Genomic DNA, 23,409 nt, shown 5'->3' with positions numbered 1-23,409 from the left:
GTCCCACTCCTTTGTGAGGCTCTGCTCTGGGGAGAGTCCAAATGAAAATGGGCCATGTGCTGGGGACCCCGAGTGGGAGATATTGTGGTGTAGCCACTGCACCACAGAAAACACACACATTTCTGAGAGTCTCCTGCGGGCCAAGCCCTTGACCTGACAAGGGGACGCAGTTCTTTGAGACGCTTCCTCTTCCAGCCCTCCGTTCTGATGGGGAGATGTGACACGAGGGGTGAGCCGGCAACATGGGAGGCATTAGAATCATTTTCTTTCTGCCTTTGGAGCCTGTCACGTGGGTTGTGGGCAGCAGATTGATGTTCCTAATTACATTTGGCTCAAGCTGATATTAAGCATTTGTCTCATTCCCAGGGTCTGTAAGGCTGGTGGATGGTGGGGAGGGTGCCAAGAGGCATGCTGGGTAGCCGAGGATGGCAATCTGGGAATTGAAACATCCATGAGAGATAAAGGTGGACAAGTCACAGCCATGGGGGGAGGGGATTCGTGTCTCTGAGTTGCCTTTTAATGGCTTCCAAGGGCTGGAGATCCTGGAAAGGTTTTAGGGGCATCCTCCTGTCTCGAGGCTGACAGTCCAGACAGGGACTGTGACCCCTCTTGAGGCTGGGCAGCTTGCTGAGAGCAAATGCGTCTGTGGGTCTAATCTAAATTTCTTCTGCTGCAGACCTAAGGTTTATGTTGACTGATTTGTTTTGGGGGGGTTAATGTTTGCTGAGCACCTGCAGACTGCCCAGGGGTACCCAGTAAGGGAAGATGTTCCCTGTGTGCAGGATGCTTCCCAGCTCACCGTGTACACCAACAGGAAGCTCATGAAAAGAAGTCCAGATACTCACAGCCAAATGCAACTGGTGGAACCAGGGGTGCTGCAGTTGTCAGGAGTATGGCAAGGAGGTGGGATGGTGAGAGGTAGGGAGGTTCCGGTTAGTACAGAAGGGTGGCGTGAACACTGTGGTCAAGGTTTGAGGTCCAGCATGGGCAACACCTTGGAATTTCTGCACAAATGAGATGCCTGAGGCCGGTGGCAACATCTGCTACCCAAGAGATTTAGTGAAGTTACTCAAAGTCCTCCTGTGTGAAACCAGGACTCAGGCATTCATCTAGCATCTAAGACAGGTGGGGGCGCAAATAAGGCATCCAGGCCGAGTGGCCCTGGAACACACAGATCCAAAATACACAAGAGTTCTGTTCATCACTGTGTGATTTTAGGCAGGTCTCCTCCCCCTCTTTGTTCACTCAGCAACATGAGGATGGTAATTCCTGTCTCCTACTGTGGCATTTTGGACCACAAGAGGAAATGCAAAGAAAGTTAGCGTGATGATCCACAAAGCTCTCTACAGCTGCCACTTATTATTGAGGTAGTGTAACAAGTGTGCTTCTTGAAGGCAGGCATCAGGCCTCCTGTGTTCTCCTGGCCTCTTGTACACACAGGTGGTCACCCACCGAGTTGACTGCCTTGTGATATACTTAATTTGGATGTAAATCTTGGTGTAACAGGAAGCCAGCACTTCCGGGCTTGCAGTGAGGAGGTGATGCATCAAAAAGCCCTGCACGCGCCATCTGAGCTAACCTCTGCCCTGCTCAGTCTTAGCCGTCAGTGGTTCAGTGTAATCACAAACAGGTTCTTCTCAGGTACTCCGGTGGGGGGTCACCTTCAGGTGATTGTCCCTCAAGCCCCTGCAACAGCTCCAGGATATGGCGTGACCCAGGTCAGGATTAGGTCACATCACAGGACGCACCTGTGTTCTCCGGACCAGCGCTGCACACCTGGAGCAGGGCCCGCCCCGCCACTAGCAGGCATCTCTTATCGCCACGGGTACCAGGGCCGTGGAGAGCTTGCGCGCCGCGGGTCGCGGAGAAACGCCTGGGGGCAGTCCCACCGCGTGTCCTTGTCGAAGTCACTTTCCACTCGTGTTGTTTCTTCCTCCGTAACATTGGCTCTGCTCCCCCTGGGCCAGCTAATCGCTTGGAGAATTGGATTCAAATGATCTCTTACACAAGCCACGCGGCGACCTTGAGCCCGGGGTTTGCGTGGGGAAGGGCCGCGGCGGACTCGGGGCTGGAGGCTGCCACGCCCCTCTCCGCGGACCGAGCGCCCCTCCTGGCCCGCGGGCCGACTCGGCGAACCTCCAGGGGGCGACCCGGCGGTCTTCTCGGCCAGCGCGGCGCCTCGGCCGCCCAGCGCGTGATTTCACCAGCGCCCCCGGGCCAGCGGGGCACTGAGAACCCGGGCTGCCGCCCTCTCCCCGGCCAGCAGGTGCCAGGCCCCCGCTCGCCCAGCCGCCCGCGGGCCGGAAGGGGTTAAGGCCGCCCGCCCGCCCGCCTCGGCGCCCGGCCCAGGCCCAGGAGCGGCGGTGCCCAGCGGCCAGCGACACGGGCCGGAGGCGCGGGGCACGGCCGCGGGCGGGCGGGCGCTTCCTCCTCCCCCTCCTCCCTCCGCCTCCTCCTTTGTAGCGAGTTCCCGGCCCCTCTTCCTCCCCCCGCCCCCCAGCCCGGGCCCGCTCCCTCGCTCCCTTTCTTCCTGCCTCGCCTTCCTGCGGCGAAAGAGGCTCATCTATTATAAATGCACATTTGGGGCTGACATCAGCGAAGAGCGGCGGGCGAGCGCCGACGAGCGGTCCCTGCGCGCTGCCCGCCCGCCCGGAGCGCGGGCCCCACGGCTCGGCCGAGCCTCCCGCGGGGCGTGGGGAGCGCGCCCAGAGCCGCCCCGGCCGCGAGCGCGCGAACCGCGCGGGACCCCTTCCCGCCGCCGCCCGGGCCGCAGGCGGACCCCGGCCGTCGCCCCCGCACGCCGCGCCCGCGCCCGGCAGCGCCCCGAGTTCCTGCATGACTGTCACAAAGGTAAGCGCCCGGGACCCGCCGGCGCCGACAGCCCTCCGCCGGGGCTGCGGGGACGCGGGGGTGGGAGGGAGGAGGGGGCTCGATGCCGGGGAGGTGCGGCGTGCGCCTCCTTAGCTCCCCCAGCCGCTGGAGTCGCTCCGGCCCCCAAGGACCGCAGAGGGAAGGGGGAGGATGCGGCTTTGGCGGCCGCTGTGGCGCTTTGGACAACAAGCCTCCTGGCCGGCCCAACCCCAGGACTGCATTTTTAACCCTTGTTTCGGATGCTGCATTTTTAACCCCTGGAGAGCAGTGTTGGGCAGCTCCTTGGCGTCCCCCCTTGGAGCGCGCCCCGGGGAGAGGCGCTGGCAGGGACTGGAGCTGGCAGCGGTGTGGGAATGGGCTTGCCGCCCAGAGGAGGCCCCTGGAGGGGAAAGCCCACCACACCTGCCGGTCTCTGCCGCCAATCCCAGGGACTCTGGCCCTTCGCCAACGCCACTCACTGGAGAAGGCGCTCCCCAGCCCCGGGAGTTGCTAGTGGGGATAGGAAAGGTTCAGAGGTGACCAGCTTGAAGATGCGGGGAGGGAATGTGCCAGGGAGGAGAAGATGGGCATTCTGGCAGCCTCAACATTGAGGAGGGTGTTTGGACCTTGCCATGGGGGCCAGGTTTATTGGAGAGACTTTGGGGTTTCTCGGTTGTGAGGAGGAAGGGGTGAAGAGGAAAGCAGACAGGGTACTGGAAGGTGCCCAGGGTCAGGAGACTAGCGGGACCTGAACTCACTCCCCACTCTACCCAAACCCTGGGTGATCTTGGCTGGGCCCTTCTTTGGGCCTCAGTTTCCTTTTGTGGAATATGAGGATGATGATATGGATCCTGAGGGTAGTGCTGGGCAGTTGAAGAACAAATGAATCAAGGATGTGAACCCACACTTTTGAGGGAGTTCTTTCCCTGTGAGGAGCTCACAGCCTGACGCTGGCCTTGGGTGCTGGCCTTGGGTTTGGCGATCCATGCACCCAAGGCCAGACTCCACTAGCTGTCCAGCTGGCTCTCAGGATTGGAGAGCTGGAGGCCAAATGGGAAGGGCAGTTTGCTCTGGTCAGAGCAGTGGACCAGGAGGAGGGTCAGCCATGGTAGCAACGGGAGGGGTAGTTCTGGCTCCGTCTGATAAGTCAGGGGCCACCCAGGCCCCCATGAGATCTGCTACAAGACAACATATTTGTTCAGGGTATTTGGGCTCAATTCCAAAACTGGGACTTGGAAACATTGTGGGAAGATGAACTTGGGGGCTGGGGGTCCACCTTAGCTCTGGCTACTACTGGCAGGGCTGCTGTGACCCACAGCGAGGAGGATGCTTAGTGTTTTGAAACGCTACGCAGGCTATTCACCTGGGAAGGATGATTATTGTTAAGGTTATTAATGTCAAAGGGAGGAAGAAGAATGGGTAGGCCTGGATGAGAGATCAAGGATGTGAGATGTGTAATAATGGCACTGAGATTTGATTCAGTGCCTCCCCTGCGTCTCTTTATGCATATGAGCCAGGATGCCTACCTACCCAGGAGGCCTACAAGGAAGGTGTGTTTAGCACCTTTAACCGAGGAAGAAACTGAGGCTCAGAGTGATACAAGATTCGCTTAAGGTCACACAGTGAGTAAGTAGCAAAGCTGGGGTTTGCCCTGAGGTCTGTCGTATCTGTGGCCTGTGGCCTTCCCACTGCTGTGCAGTGTTGAGCACCCTGGAGACTGGATTATTTCCATGGTAGAGGGTCAGTGCTTGGAGGTAGCCCCTGGGGTAGGGAGTCCACGAAGGTGGGTACTTGTTTGTTAAGCCCACGGGGAAGGCCTGCCTTCTTAATGCCCAGTGAGTATTCAGTACTGCTTTCCCATCCCCACCAAAACCCTCTGTGTCTCTCTCCTCCTGCTCTAACCAACGTGGCATCAGTCTAAGCCAGCTCCGGGGATTAAATAAAGCCCCACCTTAACCCTGTCTTCTCACCCTTGCCAGTCCTTCACAGCTTTCCTGTGGGGAGGGGTGGAGGAGCAGAGCAGGCGGCTGCAGGAGAGGGGCCTGTGTGCAGGCCTGCTGCCTGGGAGCCTGCTGGAGGAGGTGCCTCTACAAGTTCCAGAAGAAGCCAGTGCTCTGGGAGTCGGAAGGCCTGGCCTCTAGTCCTACCTCAGCCACTAAGAAGGCCGTATGACCCGGGCCAGTCAGTTCCACCTCTAGGCCTCTGTTTTCCCATCTGTGAAATGGAGGAATTGGTTTTGAAGATGCCTTGAGTTCCTCCTGCTGGGCCTTTAGACATCTTCAGCTTCAGCAAGGAAGCCAGCTCTCACGGAGATAGGGGGCTCTTTGTTCTCTGGAAGGAGGTTTGGTTACAAGACAGATATGAAGAAGATCCCTAAAGGACATCTGGGAGGTGGGATCACTACTTACAAACTGGGGGTGGGGGGCCGGGGAGGCTATGGCTTAGAGCAGTGGTTCTCAACTTCCCTAATGCCGTGACCCTTTAATACAGTTCCTCATGTTGTGGTGGCCCCCAACCATAAAATTATTTTCGTTGCTACTTCATAACTGTCATTTTGCTACTGTTATGAATCGTAATGTAAATATCTGATATGCAGGATGTATTTTCATTGTTACAAATTGAACATAATTAAAGCATAGTGATGAATCACAAAAACAATATGTAATTATATATTCAATATGTGTTTTCCGATGGTCTTAGGCGACCCCTGTGAAAGGGTCGTTCGACCCCCAAAGGGGTCGCGACCCATAGGTTGAGAACCGCTGGCTTAGAGGGTAAGACCTCAGCCCTTGCTGCTCCTCCTCCAGGCACAGGGTCATCCCTTTTGGGGGAGCCTAGCTCCCTGCCCCTTGGACTGAGCTTTTGTGTCAGAGGTTAGGTGTGGCTTGCAAGAAGAGATCATCTTGTTAGTCCGGAGATCCTGGAAAGCGGAGGAGAGGAGATCAGAGGGGCACGCTGCTAGATGGTCAGTAGCACTTCCTGAGGGGAGGCGGGCCTCTGTTTTCCCCTTACCACCCTGCCTCTCAGGCATATCCCTATTCTCCTTCATTGTGGGGTGCAGCTGGTGGAGCTGCATATAAAGCCTGGGGGTGAGGGGGTAGGTCCTAGAGGGACTTCTGCCCTAATCAGCACTAGAGATACAGAGCCATGCAGATGGTGACCTTGCCCGCTGGCTTTGCTCCTGGTTATGACGTTTCAAACTCTGTTTTATTGTGTGTGTCTAATAAGCGACCTTAGTTTCTTTATGTAATGAGGAGGAGGAGAAAGGAATAAAAGAGAGAGAGAGAGGAGTGGGAGGGGCCAGTAACAGCTTTCCTGACCTTGGCCAGCCACCTCCTCCCAGGTTCCGTCTAGAATCCTTCCATGGGCAAGTCAGGGGAGAGGAAGTAGGGCTGCTTTCCTAGTAACAAGACGATTTTATTCCAGATGATTTTACTCTTTGAGTTCTTGTGCCTGCTTTTAGTCATTTTTCTATCTGTATTCCATGTCAGCAAGATGCCAGACTAGCAGTACTTCTCCTGTTCTTAATACCCTTTTCTAAACTGCCGTCACCTGGAAAAAACACACACAAAACAAACCAGAAGAAAACGGTTAGCACTGTGTGCAGAGTACAAGTCAGTGGCTATGAGCAAAGGTCCTTTGGTGTGATTTCCTGGCTCTTGTCTGTGATGTGACCAGAGGTGGGGCTTCTGGGTAAGAAAGGTGGTGACGGTGTGCCTGGGCGCCCTGGCTCCCAGGTGTGCCTTGTTAGGCTAGAGCCCGTGAGCTCAGTGCTTTCCCAGTTCTCGAGGCTGGTTTGGTGGGTCAGCTGTCAGGAATACAGTACCCTGGGCCTCAGGAGTGCCTGCCATACCTCAGAAGACCTAAGCCGGAGGATGTGGGCAAAGAGGAGGCCCTGGTGCCAGCACTCCCTCTCCGGGACCCGATTTCAGGTCCACAAGCAGCATGTCAGCCACTCCTGGGCCCTCTCCCTGCAGGTCAGTCTTCTCGCTCCTGCCCCTGTCCTGGCAGAGCTCAGCGCACTGCTGGCAGCCCTGGTGCCTGCTCAGTGTGATGGGAACGAGGACGGTGTTGCTCTCCCAGGTAACTAGTAACAGTTAATTGTTTGACAAAGATCACGTGACTCTAGGGCCCCTATGGAGTGGCTTGTAGGAGAACAGCATGTCTGAGCTGTCAAATCATCCAGCCCTCTCCCTTGACAGGGGAAGGAGCTGACGCCCAGGGCACAGAATGGGGAGCTGCCTTAGTCGCTCAGCCAGTTGGAGGCTGAAGGGTCTGGAGCCTGGTGCTCCTGACTGTGGCCAGTGCTCCTTACCCCCGGCCGCCCTGTGAGGGGATTTCAGGCAGCCCAGTCACAGGCAGCCCACTCCAGTGACCCCACTGTACAGGCCAACCTGGACGGCTGGGGTCTGGCTTTCCCTCTGCTGGGCAGCCTCTTCCCTTGGAGACAAATGTTGGGGTTGAAGGTATATGGGAGCCCTAGCTATACCCAGGATCAGGATGGGAAGGGAGGGATTGCGAGGCCTCTCTACCTCCAAATCCTTGACCCAGAATCTAGCCTATGAAGGAGATGCCTGGGCCCCATTCCTCCCTCTCTTCACCCCCCCCCCCAACATCCCTCTCCCCAGCACCTCTTTCCTGTCTGGCTCTTACTGGAGAAGAGATGTGAGAGCCAGCATGTCACAGAGCCTCAGTTAAAAGGCACACACCAAACTCCCCGCACCTGGGGGTGGGGGTTCTGCCTCTCTACTTCATGCTCTCGTTATACCTCCTCCTTCCTGTCAGTTCTTCCAGACATCGAGCATTCTCCTGCAGCGGGTGTGAGGCCCGCATTCACTCGTTCCTTTAGCTAGCACCCTTGGAGCCCCTGCTCGAGGCCAGGCCCTGAGCTAGGCATTGGGGTGAGAGTGCGTGAGCCATTGCGCCCGCTGTCCAGAACCTCTGAGGAGACGGAGATGAAGGAGCTGTCCTGAGCAAGGAGCCTTGAGGTCCAGGCGAGAGGTCTATCCTGCTTGCTCAATAAATGCAGGCTCTTTCCTTCCTGATGATCTCTCCTTACAGGCAATGAAACTCACTCTCAGGAAGAGCTCTGGTGAGTGATTTGAGGGTACCCACAGGCCTATGTTCTCTTGCCTGGGGGCATTGCCACCTTGACACCTATGGCATCAATTAGAGGCTCGTGGGAAGGATTGTGAGGCTCCCCAGGGCCCCAGAATCACCCCACAGTTGGGTGGCCCTGTGGAGTGAGCCTAGACTTGAGCTCGGCCAGTTTGGGAGTGTGGACGCTGGCTGGACCAACGGCCTGGCAGCACTAGGCCCTGGCAGCTCAGTGATGGAGTGAGTTTTTCCATTTCTCTCCCGGTTGGCTAGTCTGGAGCAGACATGGCCTCAGCTGCCGCCGGCTCCTGGCAGCGCGCAAGCCAGAGTCTGATTTGGATGTGCTGGCCACAGAATTTGTCTGGTGTCCATGAGATGAGAGAATGTGCACATTCCCCGTGTGCATAGCACCCTCTCCTTTCCTCTTCTCCAGATCAGCTTGTTCTGTTCCCCTGCCTTTCTCTGCCGGTGGACCCCGCAGACTCAGGCCTCAGAGCAGCTGGCCTGGAGCAGGCCCTGCCAGGGAAGGACAGATGTAAATCCAGTGGCTTCCACATGAAAAGAAGCTGTTTACAACGAGCCTCCCCTTTGTGGGCCTGGAGTGTGGGACCAGCTGTGAAGGAGCAAGAGTGGGGGAGGAGGGTGGGAAGTAGGGGAGGAGCTGCCGCCCAACCTTACGGGCCCCTCCCCTCTGCTCCCCCACAGAGGCCCCTGGAGGGACTTCGGAATTGGTTTCTGGCTGGCACCCTCCTTCCAATTAACACCGTGATGGGAGGCACCGGCTTGCTCAGGACTGTCCTGTTTACAGACTACAAGCCTGGGTTACTGCACCGAATCCCTTCGAAGGTCCCACGGTGGGGTTCCCCCTGTGTACAGAGGACTAAATGGAGTCTGAGTGGAGAGATGGCCACAGCCTGGTCACAGAGCTAATGTGGGTCAGAGCTGGGATGCACACCCACATCTTCTGACTTTAAGCCATAACATTCTCAATCCGATCACATAGTGGCCTACATCAAGCATGTCAAACTCAAAGGCTAGCAGGGGCCAAATAAATGAGGCATGTGGCCCGCGGGCTGCGAGTTTGACATGCTTGGTCTACATCCTGTGAGGGTTGATCACCATCATTGAGAGAATAACAGTTATTAGCAGGCATTGGGCATGCCTGATCGCACTTACCCAGTACAACCATGAGGTTGAATCTGTCAGCGGATGATCCCATTTTCCAGAGGAGGAAATTGAGGCTCATCAAGGGTAGGTGAGTTGCTCAAGGTGGCAAGTTTAGTGGTTGGGGGAGGGGCTCTCTGTGCCTGGGCTGTCTGAGCCCAGAGCACACATCCATCTACCTGCCCGGCCTCTTGGGCAGGTGTTCCACTCTGCTCTGCTCCCACCCCCGAGGTGGAGGGCTCCTGTCTGTGTGTCTGTGGTCCTGGCACTGAGGTGTGTTTCAAGGCTGCTTGCCTTGAAGGCGACACCGTGGATGTGTCCTGCTTAGACTCCCCTGTGGCCTTTGCTGGAGCCGGGGACCACATAAATAATTTGGGGGAGGGTGCTGGTGAGGAGGGCTTCCTACATGTGGTGTCTGACATCAGATAGGGCTGCTTAGGCAAGGTGGCCAGCCCGGGGGCCGAACAAGGTGTGACTGAGGCAGGACCGCTGGCCCCATTTCCCTGAAGGGCCAGCAGCGCTTACCAGAAGTGGCCTTCTCTCCATATGATATGGCCCTTGAGTCCCAGGGGGTGCAGACTCTAAAGAATGCCAGCTTTAGAATTAGACAGATGGCACTGCATCATTTACTTGCTGTGTGTTCTCGGGCAAGTTGCCTAACCTCTCTGAACATCTGTTCCTCCGTCCATGAATTGGGATTAATACTAGTAGTACTTAAAAGAATTATTATAAAGATTAAACGAGCTGATCCATGTGAAGCAGCTAGTGTTAGCTATTAACATCCAGAAGACAGAAAATTAAAGAAATGCTGACGATGGGTGTCCTGGGGGTTATAAAACGAGAAGTACAGCAAACTTGGGGAATAACAACAGAGGACTGACATAGTCAGGGGGTCAGGAAGCGACTTTAAGCTGAATCATGAAGGGTGAGTGGGAGGTAGCAGGTGAAAGGAGGGAGCTGAGGAGAGGTAACAGGCAGAGGGAACAGCACAGGAAACCTCTGGAGTCAAAAACAGCACACCAGGACTTTCCTGCAGCATTGGCGAGGGCTCGGTACATGTATGAGCTCATGTCATCCTCAGAAGGGCTTCATGGTGTAGGTCACTCCACTCAGGAGGAAGCAGGCACAGAGGCACCAAGTAAGCAGCAGAAAGTCACCCAGCGATGTGGAATGCAGGCTGGGCAAGCAAGACCCGGCCTCCTGACTCCGTCGCTCTTCCCTCCCACCTCCTGTGGTTTGATGGTCACGGGGAGGATGGCTGGGAGCTGGGCCACTTAAACTGACCTGGGCAGGAGGGGGTGGAAGTGCCACGTTCAGTTGTCCAACCCTCTGCCCCCCTCGCAGAGCCTCCCCGGGCTGTGTAAGGGAGAGCGGGGGCCCTCCTGGCTCACAGGCAGCTTCAGGGAGGGGTCATTTATTTTTCCAAAAGGAAATTTTGCTCTGTCGGGAACATTTCCATGTTATATTTTTACTTGGCCCAATTATGACCATTTTTAGTTTTTAAATCTTTGTGATGATCTGGATTGGGCCTTGGTCTTTAAAGTAAAACTATCCTATATAATAAAAGCCCAGCGACCGAAACATCAGAACAACCAGAATGACCAGAGACCAGAATGACCACAGCCCCTCGCCCTGGCTAGCCCCCCAGCGGGGACCCCCACCCAGATCAGGGGTCCCCATCAGGGCAGGCCTGCAAACTGCCCACGGCCCCTCACCCTGGCCCTGCCCCCCAGCGGAAGCCCCCCCACCTCAATCGGGGGCATGGCCGGCCTGCAAACCGCCCGCCCCCCAGCGGGGACCCTCACCCTGATCCGGGGCCCCCATCAGGGCAGGCCTGCTGGCCTGCACCCGTGCACCAGTCCTCTATCCTATATAATAATCCTATATAATAAAAGGGTAATATGCAAATTGACCCTAACGGCAGAACGATCACTCGACCAGTCACTATGAGGTGCACTGACCACCTCTTGGTTCCTTTCCCTGGCCGGCAGGCTCCGATTGCCCAATGGCAAACAGGGAACTGGGGGTAGGTGGTGTTAGGGGGTGGGGCAGCTGCAGGCAGCTGGGGAAGATGGCCTGGATCACAGGCCAGGCCTACGGACCATACCCGCACACGAATTTCATGCACTGGGCATGCTTGTAACTTTAATGTTACAAGTCCACGAGGTGGTGGCTGCATTTTGGTTTCTGCCCTGCCTGAGCTCAGGGAAGGTGCATATTTTACATGGAGTTCCTGGCTCAGGCTTAAGCTTACTGGCCCCTGTGTGAGGCAGAAGGTGAGACCCTTGGAGGTTCTGGCTGACTGCAGAGGGGGCGTGGGGAGGCTCCCGCTGGGTGGGTGCTCACACAAATCCCCAGGAAGAAGCCCCCAGGCTCAGAGTTTCACTCCAGAGCCAGCTGAGGTCATCGGGTGCAGCACTCTGCCTCCATGGCGCTCCACACTTTCTAGGAACATGAGAATGACTCCTAACCTGAATTTAGATTCTTTTAATAAATCCCAATTTATAAGTAGGCAGTTCCCAGCCTTTTGCCAGGTGTTAGGTCCCTGCTTTTAAGGAACCAACAGTGAAATCAACAAAAACAACAGAAGTAGCTAACCTTCCTCGAGTGTGTTCTTTCTGGCAGGCAAATAAGAAGTGTTTCATATATATCTACTCATTTGATCTTCATGATAGCCCTTGAGGTCCTCTTTCTATAGCTGCAGCAGCAGAGGCCTAGAGAGGACGGGAGGTAATAGTTCCTAACGTCCCCAAAGCTGGTGAGGGGCTGAGCCTGCCACCCAGGCCTTCTGTCTGGCCACTGTGGGCTGGGATGACCCTGTGCCATGCACTCCATGTAAAATGTGCACCTTCCCTGAGCTATATATATATATATTTTTTTACTTTAAAAACCAAGGCCTAATCCAGATCATCACAAAGATTTAAAAACTAAAAATGGTCCTAATTGGGCAAAGTAAAAATATCACATGGACATTTTCCTGACAGAGCTGGGGATCTGGAGGCTCTTGACTCTGTTCCTTACTGTGTGACCTTGGGCCAGCCCCTCAGTGTCTCTGAGCCTCTCTTTTCTCATCTGTAAAATATGGAGTTAGTACTCAATCTTCCTAGGGTGCTGTAATGTGGAAGTAATATGGAAAAAAAGAAGTAAAGTGCTTTGCAGGCGTCATGGAAGGGGGTGGTTCGTCGTAATGTCAGATTCACGGCCCCCCCGCCCCATCCCACCACTGGGGTTTCACGGCCTTCAGTGTTAGGCAGTTCTCTCCAACAGCTAACCCGCTTCTCCTGCTGTCTCGCTGCCTTCAGAACTGACTCAGACCCCTTTGGTGGAAGAAATGAGTTCCTCTCTTCTAAAGGCCTCTGTGTGTTGTATTGTCAGGCTGGTTTTGCAGATGAAAAGCTGCTTTCCTCGCTTCCTGTTCTGTTTTGGCTATTTTAATATGCTTGGGACAAATAATGGTGATAAAAATTGGGTGTCCTGCTTTCGTTTGAAAAGTGAGCCAAATAAAGATCTAAACCTTGATCTGAATCATCCTGGTTCCCTGTGGAAGGTAGGGAAGACAGGCCCAGGGCACAGTCTTGCCTGAGACTCTGGACAGCAAGACCCAGTCCCCCATTGGCAAATGACCTTGACCTTTGCTCCAGACACATCTGACACTCCTGGGGGCTCAGATCCACTTTTCTCTTGGGCTTATGGAAAGGGGTATCTTTGACTAGTTGAGGCCTTTGCAGAAAACCATTTAAACACCCAGAGTGTGATTTCAGAAATAATAGCTCTATGATCTGGGACCCAGGGGAATTTCCAGGACGTGGAGCAGCCAGAAAGAAAGGTGTTGGTGGAAGGGGACAAAAAATAATTAATTTTTGAGGTTTTTTGTCCAACTGCATGAAGAAAATGCTGTTTATGCCTGCCCTGCCAACCTCCAGGTGAAAGGTCTGTTTGCGGGAATGCAGGGGAAATTTGGGATTCTGAGAAATATGGGATTCTGGGAAAGGGGATTTCTGTGTACCTGATAACTCTTTATTATCACAAATCTGTCCTCTGATGGCCCTGGATCAGCCTTCCTGCCATAGTCTTTATACTATCTGAGAACAAATTGAAGTTGCTATGGATTGAGGCTATTTCAGGACCCCAGTCGCTCTGTTAAACTGGCCTTTTCAGGGTCTGGAGATTCCTCTGCCTTGGAGTCCCTGGGGCTCCCCAGTCTCTGCTGCACCATCCGCAGGCACAGACCTAACCTATGATGTTTGCTGATTGTTTCATGAGTGTGGACCTTGACTCCGTAACTGTGAGCTTGCTGAGGCCAGGGGTTTTAGTCCCTCCCCAGCACTTGTTAAGGGTGTGGTCCAGACTTTACCAGGTGTAAAGCTATAACATTGGCTAGGGTTGCAGCAGGCCTAACCTCTGTCCTGGTGTTGCTGCGTAGGCTACGTCCTCTTCCTGTTGATCCATGGATTTCTAGAGCCGGAAGGGACTCGAAAGAGATGTAATGGGATCCCCCCAATTTTGCAGAGGAGAAAACTGAGGCCCTAGAACAGTGGTTCTCAACCTTGGCTGCAAATTCTGTTTGTTATGGGGTGGGGCCGCAACATTAGTAACAAAGAAACAGAATTTCCAGAGGATGAGGACCAGAAATCAGGATTTTAAAAAGATTCCCAGGTGATTCGAATGTGCAGCCAAGGTTGAGAACCACTGCCCTAGAAGGTCTGCCTAAGGGGGCACAAGTGGCCAAACAAGACCTGAGCTCCCTTGGGTTCATGGCAGGCTCCAGGTGGATGAGTTTCTGTTCAATGGGTTTTTCTAGGCTTCTAGTAGAAACCAGGCCAAGGACTGATTGAAAAGTGGGTGGCGGGGGGAATTCCAGAAAGGAGACTTGGAGAGCTTAGCCTAGATGACAGGGGGCACCTGAATGGGGAGGCTTGGTCCCCCAAGTGACCGGCCAGGAGTGCCCCGCTCTGAGGCTTGGTCATGGCAGAGGCAGGCGGAGCGACTGCTGAGGCTCTTCCTGCTCAGCCAGGGGCCTGTGATTACCGAGATCTGGCAGCTTCGTGTCTTACGTCCAGGCCACCACTCTGGCCTCCGAAGTGGCCTGTGAACCCCACTCTCCCTCTTAGAAGCCAAGGGAGAACCGGCCCTCTTGGCACCCTGGGCTGAAGGCGATCTGTCCCTCTTTTGTTTCTCTGAAACCATTAGAAGGGCCTCTGGGTTGGGAGCCTGGGTTACTAAGAGCTTTCTGCTGGCCAGACCTTATCACAGGCTTGAGAAGTCTCTAGGCAAAGTTTTCCCTGGAACTCTGACTTGGAGGGAGGGAGGGAGGCAGGGAAAGAAGGTGGAGGAGGATGAAGGGTGGAGGGTGGAGGGATGGAAGGAGGGGGGTGGTGGAGGAGGGGGAGGTGCTCAAGAGCCACAACAAAGCCACCATCCCAGGCCCCTGGAGAACCAGTGCAGGAACTGGCTGTGGGAGCTGCAAGCTCTGCAGCTTTTACTTTGGAAAAGCAGCAGGAACGATGCAGCGAGTTCTGAGTTGCACACCAAGCATGACACATTCTTTATCTGATGTAACCCCACAACGCTTCTGGTATCCCCACTTTACAGAGCGGGGAACTGAACCTCAGAGAGGGCGGCCCTTGCCCTGGCTCACACCATAGGGAAGGGGGGTCTGGGTCCTGCCCCTGGTGTGTCTGGTTGCAGCCCGCTGGCCTGGCAGTGGACGACTGAGCAAGCTGTGTGCTTGCTTTTTCCAGAATGCCCTCCCAGCCCCCGTGCCAGAGCCCCGTGCAGAATTCAGTTCCTTTGGGCTTTTTAGATGTTATTAAAATGTAAATTAGCCTGGGAGAGGTAATGCCTTCAGTGGGTGGCTTTGACTGATAGATGGCAGGACCCGAAGTAAGGAGAGGAGAGGTCCCTGAGGGGGAAGTGAGGCCAGAGAGGACCGCCGGTTCCAGGAGCAGATTTTGCCAGGAAATGGGAGTGGAGAAGATGGCCATTATTCTGTGCACCTCTCCACCTGGCTGTCCTGCTCCCTGACCACTGACCACCCTGCACACCCCTCACCTCTAATCAAATTAACGAACCCCCCAGATTCATTAAAAATTCATTTGCTGAGCATTTGTGTGCCAGGCCCAAAGCATGAGGCACGGAGCGTGCAGGGATGAACCCACGTGTCCCTTCCTTCGGGGGGATCCCAGTCTAGTGGGGGAGACTGGCCGCTCAGGAGGACACACAGCTGTGGGGGAAGGAAGCTGGTGCGTAGGGATGTGGGGGGCAGGGACAAAGATTTGCGCACAGAACTCTGAAGTTCTGGGGGACCAGTTGGGGAGGCCAGGGAAGGTTTTGGGAGGGGGAGATCTTAGCTCAGGTCTTCAAGGTTGAGTAGGTGGAGGCGGATGAAGAGCAGGGAAGGGCATCCCAGTGGAGGGGATGGCGGGAGCACAGGAGTGGAAGGGGACATGCGGTGGCTTATTCTCAGAGACAAGAGTGGGATGCTGCTGGGAGGAAAGGGTAGGTTAGCGGTGGTGAAACAGGCTGAGAGGCAGGCAGGAGCTGGGGCATGTGAGCTCACCCTGTGGTGCCCAGGGAGCCCGAGAGGGGTTTTAAGCAGAGGAGTGACAGAGGTGCTTTCGGTGGCTGCCCAGCCCATGTGGCCTGCAGGCAGGGAGGAGAGTGGTCATTCACAAAGCCGTGTGCGTGAGGTGGGGTGCGGTTCCGGCCCCAGCCCAGGTTTCCTGCAGGCGTCTCCCCGTGCCTGGGAGTGGGTGCTGCACGTGTCCCTCTCCACCAAGGAGATTGTGTTGGGACCCCTCCGTGGAACTGGCCTTTCCCATGGTTGCATCTGGAGGTTGAGCAGACAGAGGAGGAGGGCTGAGGGCCACAAATCTCCCTCTGAGAAGACTTGGCGATGGCGTGGCGAGAAGACCACTGCAGTGGGGTTTGGAGGCTCCCGCCCCAACCCCAGGCCTGGCGCTGAGTGGCTGTATGATCTTGGGTCAGTTACTTCCCCCGCTGGTGGGGACTCAGTTTCCCCAGCCATCTTAGGATAACATCACCCGGTTCAAGGCTGGGTGCGTGAGTGAGCTTATGCCCGGCTGCCCAGCCTCTGGCCCAGCCCTACCCGCCTCCCTCCGCCAACTTCCCACACCCCGCTGCCAGTCTCCCGAGCTGTGTCTCCAGTCCGCTCGTCCAGACTCCCGAGGCCTGTGAAAGTGCACGAAACTTGGACGTTGAGGGCCAGAGTTCGAGCTGCGGCGCTGCCACGAGCTTGCACTGTGACTTTGAGAGGTCATGCAGCTGGACAGCCTCCCTAATGAAAATTCTACCCAGTTTTCAGTGGTGCCCCGGGTGGGGGTGGGCTGTCGCATTAACTGAGACGGGGCGTAAGAGAACCTTCCGGAGTGACAGCGCTTAGGCGAATGTATGCTTGTGTAAACATTTTTCAAGCTGAACACTTAAGATCTGTGCACTCTAGGCATGTCGGAATGTCGGATATATTTCAATATCTGACTGCTAATATTTTATTATATAAAATGGTTATCATTGATGTATAATGTTAATATTTAATATGTAATATATTTATAGTTGATTAAAACAAAAGCAGACAAATGGTTTGCCCCAGCTTTCTGGTTCAGTGCCATCTCTCTCCATCCATTCCTGTATTCAGCCCAGCACAGGAGGCGAAGGAGACGCAGATGCATGGCTGCTGTGGAAGCTCAGCGGTGCCGGGCTCCCGTGCCGTTAGCAGAGGGTCTCAGTGCTGGCTGCCCATCACCTGGGGGCGCCTGCATGCTTGTGCCCAGGGCCAGCTGCGCGGGTGCAGGACCTGTGAGGTGCTCGTTCTGTCACTGTCTGGAAATTCCTCACTGTCGTTGACCCAGGGGACCTACAAATGATGTAGGTGGTCCTTCCTCCCGCCCTTCCCCCAGAACAATAGACTCAGAGTCTCTGGGAGGCGAGGCCTGGGCATCGGCGTTTCTTCAAAGCTGAGTTTCCTTCCAAGCGCTGATCCCCAGACTCTTGGCCGAAACAGAAGTTGGAGCCTAGTTCTCTAGACGCTTGTAACTGAGTTGGAATGATAAGACCTCACACGTGAGAGTGTCTTATCAGTTCCCAGTGGCAGCAGAGGCAGCGAGCCATGAGGGAGCTCAGGGAAGAGAGGGGGATCATGGTTGTAGAGAGGGATGGTCAAGGAAGGCTTCGTGGAGGAGGTGGCCCATGTGCCAGCCTGAGAAGGGCGAGAGAAAAGAATGGGGGATAAGAAAAGGTAGAGGCAGAACAACATTTAGGAAAGGGAAGGACTCATGTGGGGGAAAGCGAGCCAGGCTAACTGGAGTGTGAGTGTGACCTGAGCAGAGATGTGGTTGGGAAGCCGGGGTGGGGCACGGTTGGGAAGCGCAGGAAATGACAGTCTGGGAAGTCAGAATCCTGGGGGCAGTGGGGAGCTGCTGAATGTTCTGGGTCCAAGGATACCGTACTCCGTGAACGCGCATTTGAATGAATAAACAAAAGGAGTGTTTCGGGGAGACTTAAGGGGGACCAGCCTACTGAGTCCCCCAGGTTTCCAGCCAGAACTGCGGCCACCTGTTCTTGCAGGCTCTGCACCCTCTTCCGGTCTGTGCAGGAACCTCGCGTCCCCTGCTGTGTGCTCTTGGGCAGCAGCGACTGAAGCATCTCCAAGAACAGACACTGAGCAGACCATGTTCTCCCATTTCTAGGAACAGCGAGCGGGGGTGGGGTGCTTCTGGAAACAACGGGGCTCTGCTCTCCGACCCACACCAGGCCTGCAGGGAGGTGGCCGTCCCTGCCACCTTGTGTTTCCCAGGGCTTGGTGGACGCTTGGGTGCCTGGAGGGGAGCGAGGGTCCTGCCTGGGGTAGAGCAGCCTCCGTTTCTGGGTAGCCAGCAGCAGATCAAACGCAGATCTGTTTGTTTCTTAGCCTCCTGAAATATTTATGCAGGAAGATGAGAAAGGGGCTCTGTTTATTGAACGCATCCTCTGGGGAAGAAGCCACAGGGAACGGGCTGCTTCCCGTGTCTGAGAGCCAGTGAGCAGAGATGGAATTTCTTTGAGTTTAAAGCCAGACAGAGCCTGTGTACTTAAAAAGGAAAGCGGGGTGGTGGTGGTGGTGGTGGATTTCTGGAGGGGACAGAAAGTCCTCTCAACCTCCTGCCTCTAGTCCCAGGAAAGCCTTTCAGCACATGCTTTCCTGGTGACTCCAAATAATAACAATTGAAATCTCAACCTAGTTTCTATTCCGGGCTCTGTCTCTAACATGCTGTGTGACCATGGACAAGTTGCTTAACCTCTCTGGATCTTTGTTTCCAACTCTGAAAAGAGGGAGGTATCAATCCAGTTCTGTGCGCCCCTTGGTAGTGTTTATAGAGTCAGATGAGCTGCGGAACGGCTTTGCTCTGAGGCAGTGAAGGGGTAGGAAGAGGTGCAGGGAGCAGTGTGCCATACAGAAGTCACAGCTATGCAGCGTTCAAGGACAGAGAGCTGAATGGGAGTAGGACTTGGTGGCCAGCCCAGCTGGCAGTCTCAGCGGTGGCCTGTGGGGCCAGGCCAGAGGGAGGGCCCCCAAGACCCAGGCCCACCCTGGGCCCCTTTCCTTCTTCCTCCTCCGGCTGAGCTCTGCTGTCCCATGTCCCTGAGAATTCCGACAGGATTTCCTCCCAGGAAGGGGATGCGGTGTCCGGTTTACATCCCCTGGGAGTTGCAGGCACCAAGGAGAAAAGCAGCATTGCTCCTGACAATGGGATTGGCCTTGTCTTCAGATGTGAAAGTCTGTGGCTCCTCCGTGCCCTGGGCCTGTGGCTGGCCTCAGCTCGTCGCTGTCCACACTCAGGGCACCGGGACCCCTGCCCTCAGCTGGACCCCTGGTTGGGCCTTCTCCCAGGGCCGAGGTTCTGTTCCCAGCTCTGTGGCTGGCTGCTGTTCCTGTCTCCCCTGGTGGGCCTTGCTAGAGGAATAGTTAGTAAGTTCTTAGCATTAGAACAATCGGAACCTTAATACAAACTGCCATCTCCTAGGCACCCGCTCCCTGCCAGGCACTGCGCTGGCTCAAGGAACACAGTTTCCCTGAACTTTACGGAAGGTGAGTTCTGCCTGGGAGGCAGGCAGATGCAATGCAGTGATTGGAACAGCGTGGGGTCCGGGTCCTGAAGCCACGGGGCACGGGCAGGCAGGACAAGGCCTTTTAGAGGGGTGGGGTTTGAGGGAAAGTCGGATTTAGGGAAGGGAGGAGCAGAGGGGTGCAGCATTAGTAAAGGCAAGGGCAGCGTGCTCCTGGGGTGTTCCAGAGCTTGGAGGTCACCCCGGGAGGTTTGAATGTGAAGGGCCAGGGGCTGCGAAGGTGAGGAGGAGGCTTGGGGAGTAGCCAGAGAGGGGGTGAAGACGGAGGATGGGCTAGGAGTGCCTGAGTCAGTAACGAGCTTTTCCTGGGAAAGAGACATGAGGGAGTCACTAGATTACATGAGAATAGACACTCAGTGAGCACGTCCTGTGCTAGCCACGTTCTAGGTGAGGGCACATCAACATCCCTGAACAAGACACAGGAAGTCCCTGCCCTCAGGGGACTGGCCTGGAGGGTGGGGACACAGGACAGAACACAGATATGCAGATATTCGGATGTCAGGTGGTGGTGAGCAGTATCCAAGCTAATGCAGCGGGGCCAGGGGTCAGAGCAAGGGGACAGGGTGGCTGTGAAAAGGGGACACTGGGGCCCAGAGGGGAGAGAGGGAGGCACGCGACGGAATCTGGGAAGACCTTTCTGGCTGAGAGAGCAGCACGCTCACGGGCTGTGAAGAGGAGGCCACCTCCCATTGAAGGGGCAGCCGTGAGGCCCTCTTTGGGGAGCATCAGGGGAGAGGGGTAGACAGGAGGGAGAAGGTGGATCTGGCCACAGTGAGTCCAGCCTCCCACTGGCCGGCACTTGCTTCCTGTTCACTAATGTGTACTGACTGAGTTTCTGTTCTTGTCAGTCCTCACCCAAGGGTATTTTTTTCCCATTGATTTTTAGAGAAAGTGGAAGCGAGGGTGAGAGGCAGAGAGAGAAACATTGATGTGAGAGCGACACGTTGATTGGTCGCCTCCTGCACCCCTCCGACTAGGGCTGGGGATCGAGCCTGCAACTGAGGTCCATGCCCTTGACCGGAATCGAACCCAGGACCCTTCAATCTGTGGACAGATGCTCTACCCACTGACTAGGGCATGACTGACTTTTTAAGAGTGACCGCTTAGTGGAGGAAGGACAGGAGCAGGGAGATGATGCAGAATGGATCCTGGCAGCCACTCTGAGCTGATGAGGGACGGAGCCAGGGCTCAGTGGCACAGGGAAGAGGTATCTGCAGGCTTTGGTGGAAGGGAAGGGAAACAACAGCCAGGTGGTACCGGAACTTTCTGGAGAAGAACTGGATTCCTGAATCCACGGGGCATGACCACAGCAGGGTTCCCACACTCCTCCCATGGGGCCCCTCAGCTCGCTGGCCTCTGACCTGGGCCTGGGAGTGACCGGAGCCTCACTGCCCACCTGCCCCCTTGAGGATGCTCCAAACTGGGCCGCGTCCTCCGGCAGGGCCGGCCAGGCTCAGGGATCCGCCGGGGCCGCCCTCCCCTGCCAGCCAGCCTCATCTGGCGCCCAACCTCATTAGTATTTTGAGCAGAAGCATATTTATTTTTTCCTGCAGGGAATTGGTGCCCTGCTTGTTTCAAATTGAGTAAAACCAAAGAGCAATTAAGAGGCACAGCCTTCTTGGGTCAAGGAGAAGTGACTGCGGTGCTGGCAGCCGGGCCCGTCTGTTCTGGGCTGGCTTGGGTTTGGAGGGGCGAGGAGGGAGGTGCTGTAGGATTCGCACTCGTCGGTATCAGAGTGCTAATGACGGATGTTTGTGTAGTTGCTGACTATGTTCCGGGGTCCGTGCTGTTTTCCATGCATCTTATCACCCTTTCAACGGTCTGAGGCGCAGGTGGGTGCTTCTGCCATGTCCATTTTGTGTCTGAGGAAACTGAGGCTCAGAGGAGTTAAGCAACATGCCAAGGCTGCACAGCTACTACACTGAGATAGAGCCAGGGTGCTATCACATCTCTAATATAGAGCCAGGGTGAGATAGTGCTAAGCTCGCACAGCTACTACACTGAGATAGAGCTCGGATCCCTTGCTCTTAGCTGCCTGGCTCTTTGCCCCTCAAAAGCATTGCATTGGCCAGTAGAACTCCCTAATGTCTGTTTCCCTCCCATCAAAAATATAAAAACAATGACCAAAAAGCTCTCGTGGCTATGGATGCGAGGCTCCAGTGCAGTTACTGAGGTGAACCAGGGCAGAGAGGAGCCACTGGCTGTGCTGTGGCCTGTCCCTGCCCCTCTCTGGGACCTGCATGGTTAGACCCATTGCTCTTGGCCAGCCTGGGGGCAGCAGACGAGTTAGCGGGCCTTGTGGTGGTCCAAGCGACAGGCCGGAGCCAGCCTGGAGGAGCAGCAAGGGCTGGAGAGGAAACAGGACGCGGGGTGGTGCTGGTTGAAGTCGGTGGAGGTGTATAGTATGAAGCAGAAATCAGTGGATGACTGGGACTCCTGGCCTTGCCCTTGAAGGCGATGGAGAGCCACGAGGAGGAAGTGGCTCTGGCCAGTGGCCTGTGTTCCAGATCCAGCCCCTCCCTCTGCAACTGACCATCTACCTTGTGCCCCAGACTTGGTAGCTTTTCAAGCATTTTCAGTCCCAGAAAATCAGACTCTGCAGAGGCCGAAGCTCGGTGCCTCAGGCTCTGCAGGCAGCATCTGGAGAGGAGGGGTGGCAGCTGGAGAGGAGGTTGGCAGCTGGCTAGAATTGGTGTGTCCTGCTCTGGGGGAGCTGAGCTGGGTTCCTGGAGAGAGAGGGGTGAGGAGGTGCAGGGGGAGGAAAGGAGGGAGGGAGGGAGGAAGGGAGGGAGGGAGGGAAAACAAACAGGATCTTTGCCATCTCAGCTCCTCTGTCATGCAGGGTCAGTGATTTTTACTAATAACCTCCTGGAAAAAAATTGATCCAAGGACAGAAATCTCATTTTCTCAGGAGAGTAGGCCTGCTTTTTAAAAAAGCCTGGTCTTCAGAAAAGCCAGGGAGCTGAGTGCCCCAGAGAGGCAAGTCCCTGCCTGGTGAGCTTCCCCCCAGAGCCATCAGGCGGGATGGTCCCTCTGTAGCAGCCTTCTCTCTCCAACTCCTCATTTCCCCCCTTTAACTCTACAGCAGACCTAACCCCCCCTCCCCCCGCTCTCTTTGCTGGGCACCGAGGGGCTAGGCTGGGAACGGATCTGTGTTAGGGCACTGCGGGGTTTGTGCAGAGCCTTGCCAGGAGAGAGTTTCTACTCCGACCAGGCCTGCAAAGCCTTCCCCGCCTCTGGCTTCCCACCATTTACCTCCTTGGCCCCGGCCCAGAGCCTGCCTTCCAGCCACACTAGTCTGCTGGCTGCCCTCAAACTCGTGCTTTTCTCTCTCCTTGCAAGGCGCAGCCAAAATGCCACCTCCTCCACGGAGCCTTCTCTGATCTCTCCTCACAGCACACTGTCCTTCCCATGTCACAGCCGTGTTGAGATCGTTGTAGCTGCCCACACCCTGTCTCCCCAGCCAGGGGACGAGGCCTGTGCCCTGCGTGGGCGGAAGCATGCGATGTTGTGGATCCCATGGCGTGTTCCCTCGTGTCTGGCTGGTAGACGTTCCAGTAGAGAATTCTGAATGACGTATTTGTGTTTTCTGCGTGGATAGAAGGATCTATTCTGCTCATGCCACGTAGCGTTAGCCATGTGAGATGCATTTGTTGGCTAATCCATCAGAGGGTGCAGAAGAAAGGATCCCGGAGGGCCTGGGACCTACACAGGGAGCTCATTCTTCCTGCTCCCACCCCCAGCACCGCTCACAAAGAGGCTGTGCTGCCCCTGAAGAATTCTGAAGGAGGGCCAGTGCTCCCCAGTGCCTCCAGGCCTCCTGACAGCAGCGTGCTCTCCTGGGGCGCTGTGCGCCCCTGGGAGGCTGCCATATGCTTTCCGGACGTCCGGGTCTCATTAAGTCCAATTCAGAATTTCATCTTGTCTAATTGTGCTCGAGGCCTGAGTGAATTCAGGGACTATTAGCCGGGCTCTGTGGACCCAGTCTCCATGGCAACGGAGGATGCACCCTAATGAACTTCATCCTTGGAGACCGACTCAGGGTCCCCTGCCTGCCCCTCGGGGTGGACTGCTGCTGCTGTCCCTGCTGCTTGGTGGGGGCTCCTTCCACAGGGGAACTGGGCTGCGCGAAGGGATGGAGGCAGCCTGTGCTGCAGCCATTGAGACCCCTGTGGT

The 23,409-nt window shown here is 55.7% G+C and overlaps 1 protein-coding gene across 1 annotated transcript in view; it reads left to right on the top strand.

The window, feature by feature from the left end:
• Positions 1 to 2,066: 2,066 nt before the first annotated feature.
• CORO2B (coronin 2B) overlaps positions 2,067 to 23,409 on the top strand; it is a 129,084-nt gene continuing 107,741 nt past the window's right edge. Inside the window, exon 1 of the mRNA XM_059697105.1 lies at positions 2,067 to 2,850. Within this exon, the coding sequence (XP_059553088.1) occupies positions 2,836 to 2,850 (15 nt within the window). The 5' untranslated portion in view covers positions 2,067 to 2,835. The remainder of the gene's footprint in view (positions 2,851 to 23,409) is intronic.

Source organism: Myotis daubentonii, chromosome 1, assembly GCF_963259705.1.
Source record: "Myotis daubentonii chromosome 1, mMyoDau2.1, whole genome shotgun sequence".
Classification (NCBI taxonomy): domain Eukaryota; kingdom Metazoa; phylum Chordata; class Mammalia; order Chiroptera; family Vespertilionidae; genus Myotis; species Myotis daubentonii.
The sequence above is the reverse complement of the archived record's forward strand: the minus strand, read 5'-3'. Positions and strand labels throughout refer to the sequence as shown.